At 55.3% G+C, this 25,190-nt stretch overlaps 1 protein-coding gene across 1 annotated transcript in view; it reads left to right on the top strand.

Moving 5' to 3' along the window:
* The window catches only part of FBXW4 (F-box and WD repeat domain containing 4), a 76,522-nt gene that overhangs the window by 40,601 nt on the left and 10,731 nt on the right, over nucleotides 1–25,190 (top strand). The window contains exon 6 of the mRNA XM_019555576.1: nucleotides 17,020–17,085. Within this exon, the coding sequence (XP_019411121.1) occupies nucleotides 17,020–17,085 (66 nt within the window). The remainder of the gene's footprint in view (nucleotides 1–17,019; nucleotides 17,086–25,190) is intronic.

Below are 25,190 nucleotides of genomic sequence, written 5' to 3'. Positions count from 1 at the left end.
GAGTCTGTGATTCGCTCAGTTGTGTAGGCCACATCCATGATGCTCCACAAAGCAATGGAAGCGAAAGGCGACTGCATCCTCGTGCTGTCCAGGTGCCTGTCTTTCTGAGTTGGGAGACAAGGCTCTTGGTGGAAGGCCTATCCCGTGTACAGCAGCTTTCTAACAGTGTTGCCATCGTGTCCTGGGTTGTTGGTAAGAACCGACCTCTAGCAGGGGTGGAGGGTATGGTATAAAGCTGCTGGCTGTGGAGCATCCTGCTTTTTCTTGGACAGAGGTTGTCAGAGTTGGGCAGTCCAGCTCTTCCCTGGTGCTGTGGCAGGAATCAATTTTGGAGCCTGTTTTTGGCATCCAAACTTGATCTCAGGGAGACTCTGGTTGGCGGTGCCCTCATCATCCATGCCCTGAAAACTTCAACAAGAACAGCTGTTCAAAGTAATGAGCTGTTTTGGCTTTCAAATTAGACTGACCTACGTCTTAGTCTAAATGTCTGTCTTGACAGTTCGATCACATGAATGCTGCCATCCTGGTCGTGATGGGGCACCTGAGATGGGGACTGTCCTAGCAAAAAGGGAATGGCCCAGAGCATGGACCAAAGTTTGGAGACTCAGACCAAAATTTGGAGACTCTCCTGCCCAGACCACAGACTGAAGTGGGGAGAGAGGGAGCAGAGCGTCCCATTTTGAGACATGGGAAATCTGGGCATCCCATTGCAATTCAGTCTTTAAAGCCCTTGAAGCGAGCAGGGGTGAAGGATGTAGGATGCTGAGCTCTGAAAGATGTTGGCTGTCACAGGGACTCAGCAATCAGGGGGGAGAAAGGGAGAAAATTCCTATGCTATGAAAGCCACAAGATCCCCTGGGCAGGAGGAGGAAGCCTTCAAGAGCTTTGAGGATGAGTGGGGTGGCGACTGTCAGGAGTGTGCCGCTGCTAAGCTCCGCAGCACCGGTGGAAGAGGGAAGCTAGGTCTGGTCGGATCGGAGCAGGACAACTTGGGCAGTGATTTCATGGCTCAGTTGAACTTAGACAAGGCTTTGCTTTTGTCCTCCACAAGATGCACCTGTGTCTCCATGCCTCAGCGTCCCGGGATACTCCTCTGTACGTGTATATATGGAAGTGTGTGCGTGCCTGTGTGCGCGTGTGTGTAATGTATACTCACACTTATCACCTTTAACCTCTCCTGTTGTTTTGCTCCCTAAGACCCTCTTTGAGCCTTATTCTCTCCCTGCTGGATAAGAATAACTCCTTGAGACTCCATCTGGGAGCGGCTGGGATGCTCTCAGGCACAGGAGCGGAGTCAAGCCCTCCAATTCCAACTGATTGAATGTTTCCCCCGCAGGCCTGGCATTAGGACAGCCACTGTTATGTCGAGTACGAGTCGCTGCCTGGCACTTCCCTCTGTGTCAGGGACACAGAGTAGACGGCAGTAGCTGGACACAGGAAATTGTCCTTCTGGAAAGCCACATAAATTTATTTTTTTACTTAAGGAGCTTTTTGGGTTAGAAGTGTCTCCCGAAGGAGGGGAATTTTGCCAACCCCCCCCCCCGCGCGCCCAGCAAACAAATAAACCCCAAACAAAAGTGTGTTCTGGCGCAATGGAAATATCTTCCCTGTCAGTTTAAATTGAAACGTTCAGGGGATTTTGGAGGTGCTTTGACAAACTCAGGAACCATCATTCCTCCCCTTGGTTTTGTTTTGCTGAGTCCAGCACGTCTGGTGGGAAAGGTCTGTCCACGCTCCTAGACTGCTTTTAAAGAACACTAGAAATCCGGTCCCTTATTAAATCCGAATGAGGAGGGGGAAAGCTGCCAAAGTTACAACTCTGAGTATGGAAAACCACATAATATTAAACAAAATGGCTGGCTGTTCTTTGCACAATTCTCTCCTGATGCTTTCCATCACTGCCTTTTCTCCCTGACTGTGAAGGTCGGGGACTTAAGCCTTGTTTAATGTAGATCTGGGAGCCTCCGCTTGGATAGTGAAATCCGGCTGGTCCGTTTTCATAGATTCATAGATTCATAGATGCTAGGGTCGGAAGGGACCTCAATAGATCATCGAGTCCGACCCCCTGCATAAGCAGGAAAGAGTGCTGGGCCTACATTACCCCAGCTAGATGCATAGTTTTCCTCTCTGTTTCTGTGCCCTCTCGGTTCCTGGTTCTCTGCACCAGCAGGAAGCTCTTGGCATTGATTTAACAGACAAGGAGACTCGATTAGATGTCTTCTCTCCTGGTAACGCTGACTTCGGTGAGTGCTGGGAACATGCAGTCAGCTGGGTCCGTCCCTGCACTAGGCTCTGCAAGAAGTATGGCATAGGGTGTGCGCTCCTCCAGAGCTGTGTTGTTTTGGGTTATGTTGCTAATCATCCAGCTTGCTTCCCAAGGTCCTCCCTCACCCACCAGCAAAGCGGTGCTTGCTGGACTGTGCTTTAGGTGCCTCTGCCCCACTGCTGGAAGAGCTGCAGGAGTGTTGCAGGAGAGGCTGCGGTTCCTTTCTCCTAGGCCGTGCCTCGTCTGTCCTCTGCACCCCTGCTATAGGGCGTTCTGAGTGAGCCTTACTTACCTGAGCCAACACCCGGGAATTGCATGGATGTGCAAGGGGACATGCTTTGAAGACCTCTTTCATTTCCCCACTGGTCCACGGGGCACGAGTGCTCCATCTCCAGCCTGCCTGAACGGCCACGGGGATGCTTCTCGGGGGGTTAGCAAGAGTAGGGGCTTCTGCTGTGGATTGCTTTGCTAGATAGGGGCTGAGCTTTTGAGTCAGGGCATTTTCGGCGGAGGGTCGGGCTAGTTGGGGCCATTGGCCCAGATGGTTAAAGCTCTGTCACTTAGCAAGCCTGTTCCGTGTAGGAAAGACCAGCGCAGTCCCAGAAAAACAGCCTGGTTTGTGGATCTGAGTTGGAGCTGCTTTGCAGCTTATCTGCTGTGATTGTCATTGAGTCTTGTAAATCAAGGGCAATGCTCGGAGGAGCCCACAGCGGGGGGGGCCTGTGGACCCCAAACCTAAACAGCACCAGCAGAGCCGGAAGGAGGGAAGACCCCAGCCAGCCTTGGGAGCTGGAGGATGATCTCTGCCCCAGCTCACAGAGGTGGCTTCAGAGTCCAGTCCCTGAGCCACAGGCCTGTCTGCAGAGGTTGCAGGTCTTTGCACAGGGGAGAGCAGGCTGCAGGCCAGGATTTCTCTCCTTTCCCTTCCTCCACTCTGTCTTCTGTGCTTCAAGGGCAAGATGCTTCATCTTGAAACAGGCGAACTCTTGGTGGAGGCTGCGGTGCCACTGGGGCCGCTTGACAGCCAGCTCCTCCATGCTCTTGGTGTTGACACCTCTCTTCTTGAGGGCTGCTATCAGTGTGTCCTTGAAGGGCTCCTCTGGCCCGCTGCATGCTGCTCGGTCTTCTCCTTTGCCCCCTTAGTTTCCAGGGCACACAGGCCGGGGTCAGGCATGGACAGCCATGGGATCGTCCAGCCTTGAGGTGCCCCTGGCTGGCCTGTCCTATCCCAGTCCTGTCGCCTCCTCTGCCTCGGGTCCCCCGAGAAGCCTTTGTGCAGGGTTCCCGCGCGGGGCGCCCTCCCCGCCCTCCCCCGCCGTTCAGTGGCACTGTCTGAAAGACCCTCAGCTAATTACGCCAGGCTGAAAATTACCACTTTGGCGCGTCCCCCCGCTGCTGGGGCCAGTTGCACGGGACGTCGTTAGAGGGAACAAAGCCCCCCCACTGAGCGAGGCCAGCCCCAAGTGGCAAGCTCCAGGTAGGAGCATGGAGTGAAGGGAATAATTACCAGCGTCTCCAGGTGAAAGCCCCGTTAAATTTCAATAAGCCAATTAGGGCTGGGGGGGACCACGGGACAGGGACACCCCCACCCCAAGAAGCGATTCCCACCAGGTAATTAGCAGAAAGCATTTGGAATGAGGAGCCCCGAAGCGGCTGCTTAGAAGCTGCCCCCTCCCCACCCCTCTTCCCTTTGCTTTTCTCCCGGGGTGGGGAGAAGGCTGACAAAACCCCTTGGTTTCAAGGCCTGGTTCCCCCAGCTCTTTGTGTGGCCTGAATGTGCTGTGGGGGGGTGCGAGGGGAACATGACAATACAGAAAAAGGAATCGCTGGAGCTTTACACCTGGGCAGGCTTTGAAGGGAAGAACAAACCAAACCCCAAGGCTGTAATTCAGAGCCTTTTCTAAGGCTGCATGTGTGGCCCCTGGGGGCCACGGAGGCAGGAGGGGCACCGGGTGCAGGGGTGGCTGCACCCACAGCGGGCTCAGGAGATGCGGTGCGGGAGGTGACAGGGAAGTGCAGAGCTTGTGTGAGATGGGTGCTGGGTGCGGAGGGACATGGGGCTGCAAGTGAGCTCTGCCTCACCCCATATGGGGAAGGGAGAAGCTTTGCAGGTGTCTGACCCGGGGCCCCACACTGCTGTGTTTCAGGTGGAGCATATGTTGTTCCCTTTGGGAAGGAAGAGGAAAGAGGGGAGCTTGGGTTTTCAGGTCCAGGAGGCTCGTGGGGGTATGTGAAGTCCTGCATTCACAGTGCCCCGATAAACCTGGGGTGACTCGGTCCTGAGAAAGGAGCAGCCTGTATGAAGGCTGGCGTTTGCCTGGCAGAGAGCAGAGCCAGGAGGTGACTAGGGCCGGGGTTGACATCTTGGGAGCCTTCCCAGCCCGTTCCCCAGCTCCCAGGGGCCGAGGTCTCTCCCCAGTCTTTAATTTGACATGGGATCTTTTGGCGCTCTGCTGCTTGGGGTGTATTTGATAACCACAGCATTGGCACGAGGACTTTCCTCACCCTTTGGCTCCTGGTCCATCCTTTCAGGCACAAGCCTTTAACTTGGAGCGGAAAGTGTTGCAGCATATCGCAGTCGAGAAGCAGAGTGTCAGGTAGGCTGGCATCGAGACACGCTCCTTCACTTTGAATGGGGCTTCCCAGCCAAGCTCCACGACTTCCTAATCCAGCTGGAAACTGGCGTGGATTCGTCTGGCGCAGGTGCAGTTCTTGTGTTCTTAAAATGAAACCAGGAGGCAATGGGTTTAAAATGAACCAGAGCAAGTTCCTTTTCACGCAGCATCGAGTCCTGGAGCTGTGAGGCTGGAAGAGATCTGGGGAGGTCACATCTAGTCCAGCCCCTGCCTGAGACAGGATCAGCCCTGTCCAAACCACCCAGGTTTCCTGCCCCATTGACAGGGTTTCTGTACGTGCTGCCCAACCCAACACCCAGTGAAGATCTCGAGCCTGGCTCGGTTAAGAACGTGCCTTTCCAAATGCAGTAACGTATCTGAACGAGGATTGCGGGGAGGGATTAGCTGCCGAGGGCAGGGGTAAGAAGTAGCGGGGCTGGGAGGCAGAGGAGGTGAAGTGGCAGAAGCAGAGCGTGGGTCAAGGCACAGCTGGAAATCCTTTCCCCAGCCTTGTGGATATTTGAGACCTCCCGGTGGTGTGAGAGGGGGCGGGATGCGGAGATGCCCCTAGGTAATGGCTATTCCGTGCAGGAGATGTTAACTCTTACAGAGCAGCTCAGGGACACAATCCTGAAGCCTCCTGTCCCACTGATTACTGACTCCGCTTGTGTTGCACGTGGCAAGACTCTTCTGCCAGGAGCAGCAGGTGTCATGTGGCTGGTCCCAAGGGATGTGTGGGGGGTCCCATCACCCAAGATCCTGTCCAGTGGGGTTGCTTTAGTGCATCTTCCCGTCTCAAAGGGCCCCAGGTATGTGTGTGGGGGGTGGGAATGCAGAGGATGTGCTGAACTGGAGCAGGAAAACATTGGCAGTATTGCAGCCTGTCAGCTTTGGACTCCAAATTTTGTCTTGGAAATTTCCTGCTGCCTCCTTGGCAGTGCAGGGGACTGCAAGCAGGTACACGGCCAAGGCTGTGCGCTCCCCAGTGCAGCGGGCTGTCCCAGAGAAACGGCTGAGGACGACCAAGCAGCAGTCGAAGCTCAGAGTTGGTGCAGACCGGGCAGGCAGTAGAAGAGCAAGACGGCTTGGGTGTGAATTCCCAGCGGAGGCCCTTCGTGCCCTGAGACCAGAGGTATTAGGGTATTTGCTAGTCAGCTGGTGGGAATAGCACTGGGATCCAGTCCCACGCACAACCGGGAGTCTGGCCTGGCATCTTGGAGAGCGGAGGAGACGGCCGCAGCGGAGAGGGCTGAGAGCGTGAGGAGCAGGGGATGAGCGGTGAGGAGGTCAAGACAACACTGGCTGCAATAAACCAGGCCGGGTACAATGAGGTGAGCATTCCCGCCTCTGACCAACCTGGAGCCCGACCTTGGATGAGAGGCAGCTCTGTTCCAGCCAGGCCTGGGCGCGATGGCTTTTCCAGCCTCTCCACAATGCTCTTCTCAGTGTAAAACAGCCAGGTCCGCTTCCTGGGGACCCACTTCGCAGCCCCCCATCGGGCAGTGGGCTGCGTGCCAGTAGTGCTTGGCCTGGCTCTCCCCGCCTGTGTCACCGGCGCAGCTAGGTGGGGAGACGCAGCTGTAAATTTGGAGAGCTCTCTCGGCCTCCTTGCACACGCTCTGGGAGTCCCGGAGAGGGTGCCCGCGGGACTGGGCCCGGCACTTCTCTGAGCTCCTCTGTGCACAATTTATGAGGCATGTCAGAGCACAGCGCAGTCCTGACCTGGCTGATGGCTGTGGAAATGTTGCCCGCAGGAGCCTAGGGCTTCGGGGAGCGCGGCTAACAGGCCTCACATTTGCTGGGCTGTTTGCAGGACAGGCCGTGCCTTTCGCCACCAGCCGCCACCGCCCTTTGATGATAAACGGCGCAGGAGCACGTTGCCAAGTACATCAAATTTCATGGTTGGTACAGTTGGGGGGGTGGGTCTGCAGCGGGGATGATGTGGCCTTCTTCCTTGGATCTCTCAAACATTTTAACAACCCCGGCAGTAGTAGGATGTTGGACTAGATTTGACCTTCACAGCTCTGCTTCTCTAGCATTTCTAGGAGCAAAACTGGACCATGGGGCACTGTCAACTGGGACCGAAGGGTCTGGGGGCAGTTGCGTTGGAGGAGGGGGGCAGAATTGGACTGGGATTGTGGTGCTTTGGCAGAATTGGGGGGGAAGCTGGACTCTGCTGTCAGCAGGCGCTGCAGTTGGCAACCGAAGCACCCTGGCACAGCTTGGGAGGGCAGTGTGATGGCCCCTGACTGTGGTGCTCCAACCCCTCCGTGGTGCTCTCTTCTCACTGTCTTCTCTGAAACAGGGTTTTCCCCCTTCTGTACAAGAGACATTTTGCTTCGCAAACAGCAGCTGCCCAGACTTCAGGGCAGCCCATCTTCCTATTGGCACCTACACAAACGACCAGAGCTTCAGCACATCCCCTCTACTGGGCATCCTCCTGCAGCCCTTCCCTGCCGAGAGGTGACATGCAGGTGGGCAAGGGCAGGGTTCCCAGGGGCTGAGCAGCCCAGTCTAGAAGATGGATGCGGTCCCATTTTCTCAGTCTCCCTTTCTGGGGCTTCCAGCAGTTGGAAGCAAGATGGCATGTGGGACAGAGTTACCTGATGGGCTGTCCCTGCTGCCTTCAATAGCAAAACCTGCATCAACTTTACTGGGACCCATGGCAACTGGGTTTGTTCCACTCTTGATGACTGGTGATGGAAATCTCTGTGCCACAAACTTGGCCACTCTCTGCTGCCAGAGGATTTGTTCTCAAGCTGTGTGTGCTTCTGCAGGGGGCATGTCCCGAAGCTCTTTATTGCACAGTCTCATTACCTGAGCCCCTGTGCACCTGCTGGGTGAAGCAGACTAGTTCAGGTCCTCCGAGGTATTTAGGCACCCAACCCTCACTCATTTATTTCAGCGGGCACCCCGTGGATGTTTAGTTGTGTCTGAGGGTTGTGCAAAGCCCTACCAGCATTTTCATCAGCCATCCTTCGATGCGAGGGTGGTCTCTACCATGGCTCGTTGATGGGTCTCAAGGTGACTTAAGAGTCCAGTCCTAGAGCCACAGATCCATCCACAGGAGTTGCAGGTCTTTCTGCAGTGATGGGGGATAAGCCTCCAGCTGCTGAGACCCCCCTCCAAGGTCCCCAAGCTCTGGACTGGATCCAGTGGCTCCCTGGACCAGATGCAGCATGCAGGCCATAGGTTTCTGACCCTGCCCTAAGTGATGGATGGAGGAGGAGGTGGGCAGCAGCACATGGACATTGCACCTTATATTGGTGTTGGTTTCTTAGGTAGTTCCTTGGGTGCAGCCCTGCAATAGCGGAGCTCTGTTCCAGCCTGCTGCATAGCACACGCACAGGCAGAGGCACAGAGTCCTCTCCACCGATCTCCTGGCAGGATGGAGCCCAGGGCATGCTGCTCCTCTGCCACGCATGGCTATTGGATACGGTGCTGCTGTGTGCAGTGCCCAGTCCTGCCTCTCAGCCTAGCCTGGTCTGCACACGCTTGGTTTTTCAGCTCTCTGTGCCAAGGCAGGTGTTACTCCCTGCTCCCAGCCAAGGGTTTTCCTGCCATGTGAGCCCTGGAGCCTGCCTCCCCCAGCACTGAAGAGCCCCTCCATCCAACCCAGCCATTGCTTCTCTTTGCTCTGACTTCATCCTAGTGAAGGAAAAGCAGAGCTTTTGAATTGTCCAGTCCAAAGGGATTGGACATGTGCTTGGAGGAAAGGGGCATCGATTGCTACTGAGGAGGGAGCGCGGAGCACGGCCTCTGCATCAGACCTGCCTGGACCTTGAAGGCTGCAAGGGAGAGAGGAGCAGGGGAAACCCTGCTCATTCCCAGGTCACTCTCCCTTCCAGCCTCTGCTCTCTGCCACCATGTGATGCGGGAGATGGGCAAGATGGACTGAAGGTCTGAGCCCGTCAATAGCAGCTCTTATATTCTTATGAGCTAATCCACAAAATGGAACAATGCTGATTTAGGCCTGAGCCGGCAAGCGGCATCACCACCCCCCTCCTGCTGTGCTGTGTGCATTGGCCCTGTTGGAAACGCTGCGTGTTGGAGTCTGTGGCACAGATTCCCCTCGTTCCCCTGCGACCTTCTCCCAGTGCTGCTGCTGTTGCAGCTGCTTCCCCCACTCATCTCTGCACCAAGTTTGTGTGACCTCAGCCCTCCCAGGCATGGTAGGAGTTGCCTTGCATAACGATGTCGACAGCTGAGGCAGTGGCAAGAAGACGGGACACGTTCTAATGATTTGCCCCAGCAGGCTGTGCGTGGGGTGGGGGGGTGTCGGGGCGTGGGGAGGACGGGATGTCGTGGCGGGGGCCCCACAGGTGCCGACAAAGACTTTGACCTTTGCTGCTATAATATCAGTGTTTCACAGGCAGGGCGGTTCGGTAACCCACTTTCAGTCCATCAAAAATTGATTTAATTGCAATTTTTTTCCCCAATTAGGAGCACTGGAGCTTGACTAATTGGAGTAATAGAGAGTAATAAGGCTCCGATAAAAAGCCTTCCTCTGCCTCCTTTGTATCTTGTGTCATTGCCTGTCAGAGGTCAGAGAGCTTGCATATTCTATTAGGCCGAGTTGCCTTCATTTGGACAAATTAGTTTACCCAACAGTAATTAAAATGCCAGTGCGGGTTGGGGAGAGCTGAATGCAATTGATGGGCACGTCGGTGAAGGGGTTGACAGCTCTGGTGGCCTCCCTTGCTAGAGCGTGTCAGTGCTGAATCAAAGGGTACGCTACCCCGGGCCCACGCGGGTCCTCTGTAGCACTGCATGCCGCAGCCCCGCTCCTCCAATCTGCTCCTCGCTCACCGCCTCTCGTTCCTTTCTGTTCCACCCAAGTCTGTTGTCTCTCATTCCCGCGCTGGGTCTCTTTGTCACTGGGTTACCAGCCCCTTCTGTCTGCCCCCTGCCTTCCCTGCTCCCAGCTGCCGAGCAATAACCGCTTTGTTTCCCGGCTGGATGATTCTCCGTGTGCAATCATCTCCAAAACCCGACAGTGATACTGGATCCCAAGCCACGGGGTGGCAGGGACGGGAGCTCTCACGGGACAGCTACATTCAGCTCTTTGGGTGCTCGGAGTCTGCAGTGGGACGGGGAAGCAATCTCTGCACCAGGCAGAGGTGGGCATCTGTGGCGGGCGAGACAAAGGTTAAGTTTGGATGCTGGGAAGGACTTTAAATGTCTTAGCAGTGCTCGAGTGTCTGTGGGTGATGCTGGGGTGGACGTGGAGAAGGGATGGGAGGTACTAGCCAAGGGATCTCTGCCTCCATATGTGCCAGGAGCCCCAAACTCTGTGCTGGATCCACCTCTGGGACCTTTCCACAACGATGCTTCGTGGCTGTTCAGACCGATTAGCCAAGGCCAGCATGGGAGTTGAGAGGCAGGGTGAAGCCAGCCGAGCTGGAGCTTAGCCAGGGCACTCCAGTGATTGCCCACCATGCCAGGGGATCCCAGGAGACTCCTCCTTGAGCAGGGAGCGCAAAGGGCCTGCTGTCTTGGGGTCGAGTTTGGAGCTAGAGGAGGGCTGCGATTTCTGGGGGGAATCCATTTCTCCCTGTCCAAAATAACCTGCGTTGGGCACAAAATTTTCAGGAGAGTGTGATCCAGGAGGTTAGGCATGAGGTTGGTCTCATGTTGTCAGGGCTGATGGCAGTTTTATGGAGAGTTTAGAGGATGGGCTGGTTTGGGCAGGGCAGATCCTGCCTCAGGCAGGGGTTGGAATAGCTGTGCCCTCTGGAGGTCCCTGCCAGCCCCATGGCTCTAGGATTTCTCTATCATTTCTACAAAGCTTGTGGGCTCCACATTAGAAAAAAAAAAAAAAGCAGGATTCGTTGGAAGGAGAAACCCCCCATTTGACAGTGGTGGTTGGAGTCTGATCTGATTTCCTCGAAGGCAAAAGATGAGAAAGGAGAGCGGGAAGATGCAGCTTCTGGGGCTGGTGCCATGTCTTGCTTTCAACCTCGCTGCTGGAGACAAACAGGCAGTGAATGGTTTTGCCAGCCGCTCCAAGACTGCAGAGCTGGACCAGCACCAGGCTGCTTTAGGGAAATGGCTGTTAGCCGCATGTCCCATGCTGGGATCACTGCAATAGTGTAGAAGGAACTCCTGAAACTCCTGTTTAAACAGAAGGTGCAAAAGAGAGAAGAATTGCAGTGGGGAAGCACAAGCCCGGTACAGCAGGGCTGGGCAGGATGCAGCTGTGGCAGATGGAGATGGGATGTTACCTCGGCTACCCTCTTGCCTTTGGGTTGGCCAAGACCAGAGCCGTGATCATGGTGGGCTCCATCCTAGGAACACAGGTTGGACCAGCTCGCTTCTTTATGTACATGTACTGTGCCCAGCTGTGGGCCCCCACTACAGAAGGGATGTGGACACATTGGAGAGAGTCCGGTGGAGGGCAATGAAAATGGTTGTGGGCTGGGGGACAGGACTGGTGAGGAGAGGCTGAAGGAACTGGGCTGATTGAGTCTGGAGAAGAGAAGACCGAGGGGGATTGCATAGCAGCCTTCACCTCCCTGCCGGGGGCTGCAAAGAGGCTGGAGCTGGGCTGGTCTCAGTGGGGGCAGACGACAGGACAAGGAGCAATGGGCTCAGGCTACAGCAAGGGAAGCTGAAGGTGGATATCAGGAAAAACTTTCTCATGGGGAGGGTGGTGAAGCCCTGGAACAGGTTACCCAGAGAGGTGGTGGAGTCTCCATCCTTGGAGGTGTTTAAGACCCAGGTAGACTTGGCTGGGATGATGTGGTTTGAGCAGGAGGTTGGACTAGATGTGACCTGAGGTTCCTCCCAATCCTAATTCTTTACAATCTACTTCCAGAAGAGTTTTTCCAGCCTCACTGTCCTTCTCTGAATGACCTTCATTGCTGCTATATCTGCTCGAAGCAGAGTCATCACCCTGGTGCGTGGTTTCCAGATAAAGCCTCACCGCAGACGCTACAAATTCCCACCTCATTCCCTGTACCTCCAAATGCTCTCTTGACTGTGAAGCTCTTCACTGAGGTGCATGTGAGGGCCACCAAGTTCATACAGTTGATTTAAAGTCTTGGAATTGTTTTTTTCCAGTCCAGCGTGTGTCATATTACCTTTACCCGTGTTATATTTCATTGACCACCATGTGACTCCTTCCCCAGCACTGATTCTGCTCCAGGCAGACGGGCCAGATGAAGAGGCCTCAGGACTGGAGCCCACTCTGTGCCAAGTCACTCCAGCCCTTCGGCTTGTTGCCTTCTGACCTGCAGCTATTGAGTCTGCGTGAGCTCCCTTTGCTCTCTGGTCTTCAACCGTCCCTCCCTCTGACCCCTAGATGGATTCTGAGAACCGAGAAAGGTTCAAAGAGCCCGTCCCACCAGAATGAAATACTTCCAACGTAAGAATAACCAATTTTTAATAGTGCTTTCTGTGACAAAACACAGAAAAGATACGAAAGACTAAACAGTACAGATAAGGCGCATGAAGCAGATGACTAAAATACATAAAATGCACATTTATCTCAAGACGTAGTGATCTTATTAATATTTGAAGGCAATTTAATCTTCAAGTTGCTAAGTCCTAAGGTCTTAAAAAGCATCTAACAGGTGGCCAACCTGTTGGGGACAGGACCTTCATACCTCAAGTCAGTCCCAAGGCCACTGCGAGTGTTGGGGCACCTTAGATGCTGTAACAACCTTCCTCCACTCTGCCCTGGTTGGCTAGCTTTGTGCACTCTGCCAGCTGAAGCTTTGTCTAGTCCTTAATATTGGTTCCTCAGCTCTTCTTGGGTTACCTCTTTTTCTGTTTCCCTCCACTGAGCTGTGCATTATGGTGTTGGCAAGGGAGTCCGGGCTTCTTGCAATGTGTCCAAACCACTGCAGCTTCCTTTGTTGCACCACCTCCAACCGTGGTTCGTAGGTTCCAATTTCTTGACTGATTTGCTGCTCGACAGACTCCTTGGTCTGGTGCTCAGCGTAAGAGACACACAGCCATCTCCTAAAGCAGCGTGTTTCAAATGCCTCAATTCTGTTCTCTAAATCTTCCTATGAAACATCCATGCCTCATAGCCATAAAGTGTCCTAGACATGACCACAGTGCCTTTGGTGTAATATTGCTGCTCATCCAGCTTTTCTTTAGCTTTGTTAGCTGGCTGGTGGCAGTGCCTATTCTGGTCTTGACTTCCTTTTCAGATGTGAAGTCTTCTGTGCTGGTGGCTCCCAGGTACTTAAAACTTGTTCTTCTTTCAGTTTTTCATTGCTGATTTTCACATCAACGTTGCTGGTGTTGATCTTGGAGGTTGTCATCATTTTGCTTTTCTCAGTGCTGATTTCCATAGTTCTTTGCAGTTGTCTAGCATTTCTGTCACGTTGGTTATAGCTGTGGTGGTCTAAGGACACAGGCAGACAAAGAAAGTTCTTGAAGCTCTTCAGATATCCCTGATATCAGATCCATGCCATCAGCAAAGCACAGGTTGCTGATCTTCTTACCTAGGTTTCAGAAATGAAGTTGCTGTAGGGTGCTAACCAGCTGTGCCTGAGAGTGGGTGATTTGGCAAGCAACAGAGTTCAAGACGGAAGAGCAAAAGTCCCAGTGGACCTGGTTTTTATGCTCTGCTGCTTGGCTACAATATTAAAAAGCTTCTATTAATATTCATCTGCCTATTTGCATTCCCTATATAAGCTTTATCTCATCTAAAATGAGCTTTGTCTATCACCAGAGCACTAGATGTGCTCAAGGAGACCTTTACCCTTGCTTTTTCAATCCATCTTTTTTAACTTTTCTAAAGTGCTTCGCACCTTGTGGCAGATGCTCACCTGAGCATTTCCTTTTCCTGTTCTTCTCTTAGCCAAACTATAGTCAAGCAAATCAAAGCAATGCTGTTCTCTCCTATCCTTAAACAATTTAAAGCCTCCTGTAGTCTACACTGCCCTGGGCCTGTTGACATCTTATCATATTCCAGAGCAGTGGGGCTGGAAGGGACCTCCAGCAGCCATATTATTGGCATCTACATGTGCACTTTAATGTGCTTTAACCCCCCTGACATTGGTAGCAGAAGGGGGAAGAGGGGTCATAATTCCCTCCTGGCCCCATGCAGCAGCCAGCATAGCCCAGAGGCCTGGGAAATGCCTACAGCAGAGCACAGGCATCGCTGTGCCTAGATCATCCCCCACCAGTGGTTGCCCATCCTTTTCTTGAACCCTCCGGTGATGGAGAGTACCCCCCTTCCCTGGCATCTGTCCCACAGCCTCCCTGCTCTGACAGTGAAGCAGTATTTCCTGATCTCCAATTTAAACCTCTTTTGCTGCAACTTCAAGCCATTTGGCCGCATCCTCCTCTCTGCAGGAAGAAGGAAAAGATGTCTCCCTCATCTTTAGTTGCAAAGGTGCCCCAATTCCTGTGCCCCCTGGCAGAGCTGGGTTTTGCCTTACTGCAGCTTGCAGGAAAGATCTGGCTGTCACACGTGGGCCATAACTGTGGGTGCGTGTGTGTGGGGAACTGATGTCCCTCCAGACACTAGCAACCCCTCTGAGCAGGCGAATCTCCCCTGGCACACCACTACCATGGCAGGGGACACTGCCAAGGGACCTGGTGGGTGCTGGGTAGGCCTCTTTCTGCACCCAGGGGGAAATGCATTAGATAAAGCTTCATGAGGCCACAGCACAGTGCAGGTTGACTAAGAGCTGGGGCAAGAGGAGCACAGATGGTGCCCGCGGTGGGGATCACCAGTGCATGGGGATTAGAGTTCCCTGTTCCTCCCCCCTCTGTCTGCCTATTGACTTACCTCCATGCTAATTGAGACCTGTGGCAGCAGTCAAAGGGGCTGGCTGCATACCTTCTGCGGGAAGTGGGGGAGGGCTCAGGAATGGGGCTTTCTCTTCTTGGGTTTTATTTAAAAAAAAAAAAAAAAGGAAAAAAATCCTAAGACCCCAATTGCCTGCTTGACTGGTTCCTCGGCTGCTATTATGTTTCTAACCACAGTAATTGGCTTTACTAGTTATTAATGGATTACGTGGAAGTTGGGGGGCGGGGGGCACAACCCAACACCTTGCTTTGTACTTCCAGACTTCAGTGGTGAAAACGTTACTCGTGAAATTGGGGGCTGAGTGGTCAATGCGGCTCCTTTGTGCAGCTCCAGCTGACGGGCCTGTTGTTGCCTCCTTTCTCCCCGCTGAATGGCAGGGTGGGGGGCGGTGGGGGCTGGGTAGAAACCCCCAGCTTGTGCCGGGCCATGCTTCAAACACAAGCTCTCAAATGCCACTTCCTAAGTTAAAATGACCTGGGTGACAGCAGCGGCATCAGGCTGCTTGCCAGCCCTGTGGTCACCTTGTAGACCTTTCATAGGCCTTGAGCATGTCCCTATTCGGGGCGTTCACCTTCCCAGCTGCTGGTCACTCTGTGGCTTTATCCCAGATGGAGGATGAGGATCTGGGTGAGAGTGACCTTGGTGGGGTATCTCAACACAATGGATCTCCTGCAGCTTGAAGCTCAGGGTTGGGCCTTACATCACTGACCCAGGTATGTGCCCACCTTGTGTGCCAGTCCGCACCCCTTCTGCCACCTCCCCAAGAACCTCGTGTTGAGGTCCTGGCTGCAGCTTTCCTTGCAGTCTTTAATTTATGCACACTCCAGCCATAGTCTTGCAAAGTCCTAGGACCTTCTGCTCAACCCTCTCCTGGCCTTGGCCAGACTGCACATACCAGACCTGGAGGCAGGTGCTGGCCAGGGGAGCTGGGGTGACTGCGGGTCTGTCTTCCTTTCCCTTGGTGGAGTTTCACTGGGCAGCACCCACTGGCTCCCTAGATCTGCTCAGGGGGCCGTGGGTTGCTTGGCACCCTCAGAAGTAGCTTATATCCTGTGCTCCTGTTCCTGCTTTCTCATCATTCGAGCCACATTCTCAGTTGTACATTTAATGGCCTTTGCATGGAGCTTGGAGTGCTGGTGGGCCTCGTCTCACCGTCACTTTGAGCAGGTAGTCCTGTCCCAGCGAAAGACTCGGGGCTGGTGAGGTGAGGGGGGCTCCTGGGACCAAGCAGCCTATTCACCTGGCAGGGCCGCTGACCTGGTGCCCCAGCAGCACCTGAGCAAATCCACGTGAGGTCTAGGAGGTAGCTCTGAAAGGCTGTGAACATGCAGCTGCTTTTTGCTGGTGATTCTAGGTGTGACTGTGAAGCAAGAAGCAGGACTTCTGGGTAGAAAGGAGCCAGGAGCCTTGGCCCAGGTCTCTCCATCAGCACGGAGTCCTCTTCCCCATGGGCAACAAAGATGATGAGTGCTATGGAGGGGCTTCCCTATGGGGAGAAGCTGAAGAGGCCAGGCCTGGTCAGGTTAGAAAAGAGACATTTGAGGGGGGACATGAATCATAGAAAATTTGGGTTGGGAGGGACCTCAGGAGGTCACACCTAAACAACCCCCCAAACCCTCTGCTCAAAGCAGGACCAGCCCCAACTACATCATCCCAGCCAGCCGTTTTATTAACGAGAAGATTTACAAGATAGTAAATGGAGAAAAGAAAGTCACTCGGGATTTATTCTTGACTATCAGCAGATGAGAACGGGGGGTCATTGCATGATACAAGTGGGATGGCAGTTTAAAACTAACCAAAGGAAGTTTTTTCCCCCCCAGCTTGGAATGAAAGCGGGGAGCTTGTGGCCCCCAGATGCGGTGGGAGCTGGGAGCTCAGCCAGGTTCATACTGGGTCGGACATGTGCTTGGAGGAAAGGGGCATCAGTCGCTACTGAGCAGAGAGTGTGGCGCATGGCCTCTGCACCGGAGTTGCCTGGGCCTTAAAGGAGGGGAACCCCTGCTTGGACCGGGTCACTGTCCTGTCCAGCCTCCACGCTCTGCTCGGGTGACACTGGAGACTGGGCAGGATGGACCCGGGTCTGACTCTGACCCTGCACGTGGCAGCTCTGATGGGGAGAGGTTTTGAGCCGTGTGCTAATGCTCGTGTCCAGAGGGACTAACCTGCTCAAGCCATAACCTGCAGGACTGCAGCTCAGTGCGGGATTCCCACATGACTGCCTGTGCACTCGTTTCTGACCGGCAGCCCCTGCTCTTCCAGCCCTGGCTCCCTGCTGTGTTGCGTCTATGGAGCAGTGTCTTCCAGGTAACACTGCGCTTCATACTCCCAGACCAGGCGGTGATGACCCTTCTCTGTTTGTTCAACAGCTCGTTCGTGACCGGGACGGCTTGCTGCGGACACACCTCACCTCTGCGCATCTGGGACTTGGAGAGGTAAGAACGGCTTCGGGTCTCCGCGGGGCCTACTTTGGGTTTGGGTGCAGGAGGGGTGTCTGCCCCAAAAAGAGACCCCTGAGGCAGCTTGTAATTGGATCGTTGTCATCCGGTTTGCCAGTTTGATCACTGCCAAACTGCCCTTTTTGTCCATGACTCAGTGAAGGAGACCTAAATGCGAGTGGTGGACGAGTGGAGATAGCTCTGGGGTGGGGATAAAGTTGGCGGCTGGGGTTGGATGTGGAGGCGTGAACAAAGGAGAGGACGAGGAGTAATTCTGTGTTGGAAGAGCAGGGCCCCGTGCCTGAGAGTCTCTTCCTGTCTCTTGCCCCATCCCATCTAAATACCCCAAGCCGTGGAGCGTCCACCTAATCCTCGGGGGTCGTGCTTTGTGGCTATAGTTTTCTTGCGCTCGGGAGCTGTTCTGGGTGCTCAGGTTCATCCCGGCAGTCATAGCTGGACCACGGAGCCCAGACCTTCCTCGCGAATGCCAGGGCCTGGGGGTTCATTACCTTAATCCTATTTTCTGGCTGGGATCAGGGGGCACCTGGTCTCATGGCTTCTCCTCTTTTAAACTAGATTGTCCCCTCGAGCTGCTGAGCGTAGCTGGGGGGTTCCTCGGGGTTTCCTCCCGCTGGCCTGTGTTTCTCCAGCACCGAGAGGCCACGTGCAGATGCTCTCATCCAGGCCTAAAATAGCAGGGGCAGGCACAGCACAGATCAGCCCTACAGCCTCCCCCGTGCCACTCCAGTCTCTTTCCCCTCCCTGCTCTGCTTTCTGCTCCCTCCTCTGTGCCCCCACCTGATGGGCTTCTCTGCTTTCTGCTCCCTGTCCTATCTGCCACTCATTTCCCCTGCCTGGTCTATTGCTCTGCTTTCTGCTCCCTGCCATGTGCCCCTGCCTGCTCTGCTGCTCTGCTTGTGTCAGTTGTGTGTCCCCACCCTGCTTTCTGTTGTGCACCCCCTGCCCTATCTGCTGCCCTGCTTTCTGCTTCCTCCTCTGTGCTCCATGCCTGATGTGCTTCTCTGCTTTCTGCTCCCTGTCTGCCGCTTCTTTCCCCTGCCTGATCTGCTGCTTTGCTTTCTGACCTGTTCTTTGCTCCCTACCTGATTGCCTACTCTGCTTTCTGTTCCCTGCCTTATCTGCTACTCTGCTTTCTGCTTCCTGACATGTGGCCCCTGCCTCACCTACTGCTCTGCATTCTGCTCCCTCCTCTATACTCCCTGCCTACTCTGCATTATGCTTTCTACTCCCTGCCCCATCTGTTGCTCTAGTTTCTGCTCCCCACTTGATTTGCTTCTCTTCTTTCTACTCGACATGCTATCTGCTGCTCCCATCCCCTCCCTGGTCTGCCACATGCCCCACACAGAGGCAGCCGGTGCCACTTGTGGGCCCCATGTCACAGGTTGGCCACCCCTGGCCGACAGCTTCATGGGCATGCAGAAAGGATGGTCTGGTCTCCATTGCAGCTTCTGCTCCCGCTCCGGGGCGAGAAGGGGTCGGGAATGAATTGTTCCGTCTGATAACCCGTGGGCCTTTCTGGCTGCGAGCGGAGAAGGCCGATGGTCTCGGCCTTGAGGCCGCTGGAGATGGGGGTCCACGCGTCAGTCCCCTGACTGGAGGAATCTGGATGCCCGCGGGGTCAAATCCTGACACACATCCCAGCTGAAGACAAATTTGTGGCTGTCAGCCCTGGGGCCTTTGTGCTCCGATGCCTGAATAGCAAATATCTGACAGGATTACCAAACCGCAGCCCAGCTTTACATGATTAGCGTGCTCTGTGGAGGGGCAGCACGGCTGTAGACGGGGTGGGGGGGACTGCCGTTCAGGATGCAGCGCGCTGTCAGCACAGGGGAGGGGGGGACAGGGCTGGACGACTGGGGTGGGCCTTGCATTGGCGTTTGGGGCATCGGCAGGCCTCTCGTGCCGTGGCTGAGGTGCACTGGCTGCAGTTGGAGGCTGGGGATGCCACGTGCTGGAGCCAGCTTCTGCCCCTCTGGCCTGCCTGTCTCGGCCTTTCCAAGAGAAACATGAGGGGAATGGGATGGGGAAGGGGCATAAGAGCATTGGAGCTGCCCTGTGCAGGGTCAGACCCAGTCTGTCTTGCCCGGGGTCCAGTGGCATATGGGCAGAGAGCAGAGGCTGAAGGAAGAGTGACCAGGGTCCCAGCAGGGTTTCTTCTGCTCCTCTCTTCCTTGCAGCCTTTAAGGTCCAGGCAGATCTGATGCAGAGGCCTTGCCCCGCACTCCCAGCTCTAGAGCCACCGAAGACCCTTTCCTCCAAGCATATGTCCCATCCCTTTTGAATCTGGCTGCTAGCTTTAAGTTGCTGGCCTCATAGCTTCATGATGTAACCCTTCGGAGATCTCCTGTGTCCCCCGCAGCAGCTCTCCCCAGGCCCTGCTCCTGGACGAAGAGGCCAGAGAGCGTGGGCGCTGGATGCCGAGGCGACAGGGCCAGTGCAATCCCCTGAGGGCAAGAGACAAGCTTTGACAAGCTCCCCGGGCTGGTGCCATGACCTCCTGCGCTCATGAGCTCCTCCCAGTTCCTCTCAAATAGAGGCATATGCCAGGAGCCAGTGGATGGGCCGTGGGGGTGGGGGTGTTCCTCTCCCGAGGAAGCACGGACAGATAATAAAGCTGTGTAGAAAATAGGATTAAGGTAATGAACAGGCACGGAGGAGTTTGATCTTTCAATAACGCCAAAGCCTGACTGACAGGCAAATCAAAAAGCCGGGGACAATCTCGCCAACGGGCGTCCACCGCCGTGGCTGGAGTGTCAGCCCGATTCTTCCCTCTTCACCTGTCACAGCTGGAATGCAGCGTGCCGCTGGATGGCTTTTCCTTTCCCGGGCCCTGTCCGTGGGGTGGCCGGGTGGGGGGCCTGCAGAGAGCCCCGAGTGGGCCTCGGGCACAGAGCGAGGATGACTGGGGAACCTGGCCACGGCACAGCGGAGCAGTTCATGGGGCAGGGCAATAGGGGATCTCAGCAGCTCTTGCTTTCTGCATGAAGCATCCTCCTGTTTGGCACTGGACTCCTGTCCAGAGCCCAGCGGCCTCGCTCCCCTGAGCTGAAAAGCATGAGCTTGGCGATGTTGGACACCAGTGCAGTGTGGGCAGGGAAGCCCTTTTCTTGCCTGGAGCCAAGGAGGATGTCTGCAGAGCTCAGGAGCTGTAGCCAAGCGTGGGAGCACCAGAGGTTCTCCCCCAGCGTCTGTGCCTGTCATCGCCCCATCACGACTGGCCCCAGCTGGCTCAGGGAGCTGGCGACCACTGGTGGAAATGGAGACCCTGAGTCTCTCCAGCTGACACGAGTCCTCAGAGGCTCTGGCAATGATGGCAGCACCTGTGCAGTGTTTTCATGCAGCAATGCTGGGCCAGGCTCTGCCAGGCGCTTGTATCTGAGAGCAGCATGCAGGCACCCGTCCCTTTCACTGGTGCCCACTTTGGGCTTCCTCCTCTCACCCCGCCAGGCCTGGGGTGTCTCCAGGATCAACCGGGGCATCTTATTGCCCATGTTTTCCAAAGCTCGATGCCATGATTTTTTTAAAGCTAAGCTCCAGTTGGCTGTAAGGCAGGGGCGCCAAACTCACGTGACCATGTTGACTGAATGAGTGATGTTGGACCAGTCAGTGGGCTGGATTGGGCCCACAGATCCCCTGCCACCATCTGCATGGCTGACCCAGTGGATATGGGACCTGGCCTGAGCAGGCTGTATGGGTGGTGCAGCCCAGGACCTGGCACTATGGGCAGCGATGTCCCGGATCCTGCACATGGGACCAGTTCAGCATCACCCGAGTCAATGGGCCAGCACAGAGGCTAGGTTATGGGGCCGCGTGTTTGACACCCCATCTCTACAGCCTTCTGGTCTCTCGGGGCAGGGATCTTTCTGGATCTGGAACGTGCGACACAAGGATTTACCACCAAATAACCTCTGGTGTCCAGACCAGCTTTGTTCCAGGCTGGCGGAGTTGATGGCTGAGGCTTCTAGCTGCTCTTCATGCTCTGACGTCTTGACCTGTCCCTCTGAGGAGTTTCCTGACCTGTGCAAAGGATGGACGGAGGTTGGGGGAAGACATTTGGGGAACACCAACTCCCTGACCAGCTTGTGTTTCCCGAGCCTGCTCAGCTGCTTCTCTTGGGGCTTTTGGTCCGGTGCCATTTGCAAGCCTGAGCCCACGGCAGTGGAAGGGCCACGTAACATCCAGGCGCTGTCTGAGGGCTGGAGTTGCAGCCGCAGCCACCGCTGGCTGTTCCCCTGGCGGGAGCACGAGCTGGACGCTCGTTCACGAGGCGTAGGGTTGCTGCCTTTTTCTAGGCTGCATCCTTGGGCACAGATGCACCGTCCTGGCACCAGTGTTTTCTGCTCCCTGCCTCCAACCCCACCCTATTGCTGCTGTTGTCCCAGAGATGTTTTGAAAGGCTTGGCACATCCTGTGTGTCCCGCGCTACGGGGAGGGGTGATGAATCCCCCGACCATTAGAGAAGCTGGGGAGTCACTTCTGTTGTTCACAGGTCTGGGAAGAGCCGGGAGAAGTCACTGGGCTGTCATTTCCAGACACGGTGCTTCTCCTTTGGACCAGGCTTTGGGGCGGTTGAGGAGTCTACTTCAGGCCTGGGAGGATTGATGGAGGGGGTCTGGTCTGTCGCCTGTCCGGCTCCCACGGACATCTTTTGCAGGACACCACACCTCTGTAGGCTCATCGCTGCCTGCACCTGCCTTTCTGAGCCTTCTTCTTCCAGACCCCTTCCCAGAAACCCCTCTCTTCCCACAGCAGAAACACCCTGCCAGCCCCTTGCAGGTCTGGGCGCTGGATCCGTCCTCTACATCCGTGTTGCCCCTGCTCATTCAGGCAGCAAAGTCTGTGGGGCATGGGTCAGGATGGCTTGTGAACCCGGCTAGAAATCTGGGCTCTCCGACCCTCTCCATGGAGCTGTCCCATGCCTCCGACCTGGTTTGGCCATCCTCATGTCCCACTCGCTCTGGACCTGTCACGCCTCCCTCGGCACCCCCAAGGCATGCAGCTTTTGGGGCTTGTACACGCCAAGCCTTTGCAACCAGCTGCCTGCTCCCCTCCACATACCTGAGCCCTTTCTTCTGAAAGCATTTGTGTCAGCTCTTTTTCTTTTAAGAACCCTCTAATTTCTCTCCCAGTCCCCTCCATCTCCCGAGCCCTTTGAAATCGGCTTTACGCCGTCCCTGACACCAAAGTGACACTTTGCCTTTCCCCACTTCTGATCCCTTTATGGCAACAGATGTTGAAATTTTGTATCCCTTTTATCTGTCGCTCTTCTCCCTCTTCCTGTAATTAGCTTTCCCTTGTTAGCAGTACAAAGTGGGCCGGTGTGCTGGCCAGCCTTTTGAGCCATTGTGTCTGAGCGCATGTGGGTTTTTTTTTCCCCTCCCCTCCTCCCCCTTCCCAAAAGGTTCCCCGCCCCCCCCCTCCGAGTAATAGGGGTGGTGTGGACAGGGGCCGTGGCTTTTCTTCCTTTTTCTTTTTTCCCCTCCATTTATCTCTGCCACCTTTTCAAAGAGCGAGCGGGGAAGAATGTGCGGAGGGGAAGACGCAGCATTGCGTGGCTCGACCTAGTTGGGGCCCCCCCGGGCCCTGCCCCCTTTTCAGGTGTCGAAGGCTGGGCCCCTTTGATGTCAGCGGGGAGCTAGCCCAGGGCACCAGGAAGGTGTGGGGCTGCACAAAGCCTGCCCCGGCGTGGGAGAGGGGGGCTCAGGTGTGTGCACCGAGCCGGGAGGGGGGAGGCTCCTGGGCGGACGGGGGCTGCGCCTTCGGGAGCGTCTCCGACTCTTAATTCTCTACTGCTGTGGCCTGGTCCTTTGCAGGACAGGGCAGACTCGGACCCTGGCAGCTCTCCGGTGTGGTCGGCTGTGTTAATCCATGCATGTGAGCTCTGGGCTGTGCTGGTCCCCCTGGGCTTCTGCTCCATGTTTTAGGGGTTTTTAAGCCTCTTCCAGAGGCGCTGGGTGCTGGGGATGAGGCTGGGCTGTGCCAGTGCTCCTGCACCAACCCGGGAGGGTCTTGCCTCTGCACTCAGGCTCAGCCCCATGCTACACTGGGACAGGAAGGGATTTCCCCCCTGCTCAGACTGGTTTGCACTGGGGGTTTTGCCTTCCTCTGCAGCAGGGGCACGGCCTCAGCCTGGGGTCTCTTGGGTGTATATTAAGAACCCATTCAGTTTAGACAAGAGATGCTGGAGTGGGGACAGGAGAAGGGTTTCCAAAATACTCAGTGGAGAAGAGAAAGTCCCTAGGGATTTATTCCTGTTTCTCACCAGACAAGGACGGGGGGGGGGTCACTTCATGACATGAGCAGGCCGGCAGTTTACAATGAGCACCAGGATGTGCTGTTTCACCCAGATTAAAGGGGGAGCTTGTGGCCCCCAGATTCACATGGGGTCAGACACGTGCTTGGAGGAAAGGGGCATCAGTCCCTATTGAGCAGGGAGCAAGGGGCACGGCCTCTGCATCAGACCTGCCTGGACCTCAATGCTGGAGGCTACAAGAGGGAGAGAAACAGAGGAAAACCCTGCTCAGCCCCAGTCACTCTCCCTTTAGCCTCCACTCTCTGCTGCCATGTGACACTGGAGACCGGGCAAGATGGACCTGCGTCTGGCCCAGCCCATGGCAGCTCCGATGTTCCTAACCTGTTTTAAAATAGGACGTTGGCCACCATGGTCCCCTGCTCGCCCAGTGGCAGGTTTGGGTGTGATGTCTGGTGCCATGTCAGGGTTCACGGTCATCTTACAAGTTTTGAGGATGGGTTTGTCTGGGGTGGTTTGGACAGGACTGATTTGGACAGAATAGCTCTGTCAGGCCTTCAGTCAGTGCAGATGTAGTTAGGGATCTTCTGGAAGGGCTGGACTTTTTTAAATCTACAAGTCTGGATGCCCTCCACCCAAGAGTGTTGAGGGAGCTGGCAGGGTCATTGCGCAGCCCTTGGCCCGGCCGTATGAGCATTCGTGGTCATCTGGCCACGTGCCGAAGGATTGGAAACTAGCTAATGTGGTCCCAATTTTTAAGAAAGGGAGGAAGGAGGACCCAGGTGACTATAGGCCCGTAAGCCTCACCTCGGTGCTCGGGAAGATCTTGGAGAGGATCATCAAGGATCACATCTGTGGGGGGCAGCAGGGGAGATTATGCTCGGGGGCACCCAGCACGGGTTCATCAAAGGCAGGTCCTGCCTGACCAACCTGGTTGCCTTTTGTGACCAAGTAACTAAATCCCTGGATGATGGTGTCACCATGGACGTAGTCTTTCTAGACTTTAAGAAGGCCTTTGACACTGTCTGTCACCCCATCCTCATCAATAAATTAAGTGATTATAGCACTGATGCCTACACAGTTGGATGGGTAAAAAATTGGCTGATGGGGCACACCCAGAGAGTAGTGGTGGACAGGTCGTACTCAACCTGGCAAGATGTGGGCAGTGGGGTCCCCCAGGGCTCGGTCCTTGGCCCGCACTGTTCAACATCTTCATCAGCAACTTGGACGAGGGGGTGGAAAGCAGCTGTCCAAGTTTGCCAATGACACTAAAATGTGGGGCGAGGTGGACACACTTGAAGGGAGAGAGGCTGCATCTAGATTTAGGCAGACTGCAGAAGTGGGCAGATGGTAATAGGGTGGGGTTCAACGTAGACAAATGCAGGGTGCTGCACCTGGGGAGAAGGCATCCGCAGCACACAGCCAGGCTGGGGGGCTCCCTCTTGAAAGCACAGAGGCGGAAAGGGATCTCGGAGTCATTATTGACTCCAAGATGAACATGAGCTGCCAACGCCAGACCGCAGCCAGCAAGGCCAGCCAGACCTTGTCATGCATCCGAAGGTGCATCTCGAGCTGGTCCAGAGAGGTGATCCTCCCCGTCTATGTGGCACTGGTCAGGCCACAGCTGGAGGACTGCGTCCAGGTCTGGGCGCCGCACTTCAGGAGGGATGTGGACAGTATGGAGAGGGGTCAGAGGAGGCCACTCGCATGGTCAGGGGGCAGCAGGGCAGACCCTACGAGGAGACGCGATGGGACCTGAACCTGTTCAGCCCTGGCAAGAGGAGGCTGAGGGGGGATCCCTGTTCCCCCAAGCGCTACCAGGAGTGTCTAG

This window comes from Crocodylus porosus, unplaced genomic scaffold, assembly GCF_001723895.1.
Source record: "Crocodylus porosus isolate Cpor-Errol unplaced genomic scaffold, CroPor_comp1, whole genome shotgun sequence".
Taxonomy (NCBI): domain Eukaryota; kingdom Metazoa; phylum Chordata; order Crocodylia; family Crocodylidae; genus Crocodylus; species Crocodylus porosus.
Note: the sequence above shows the minus strand (reverse complement) of the source record. Positions and strands in the feature narration are given on the sequence as shown.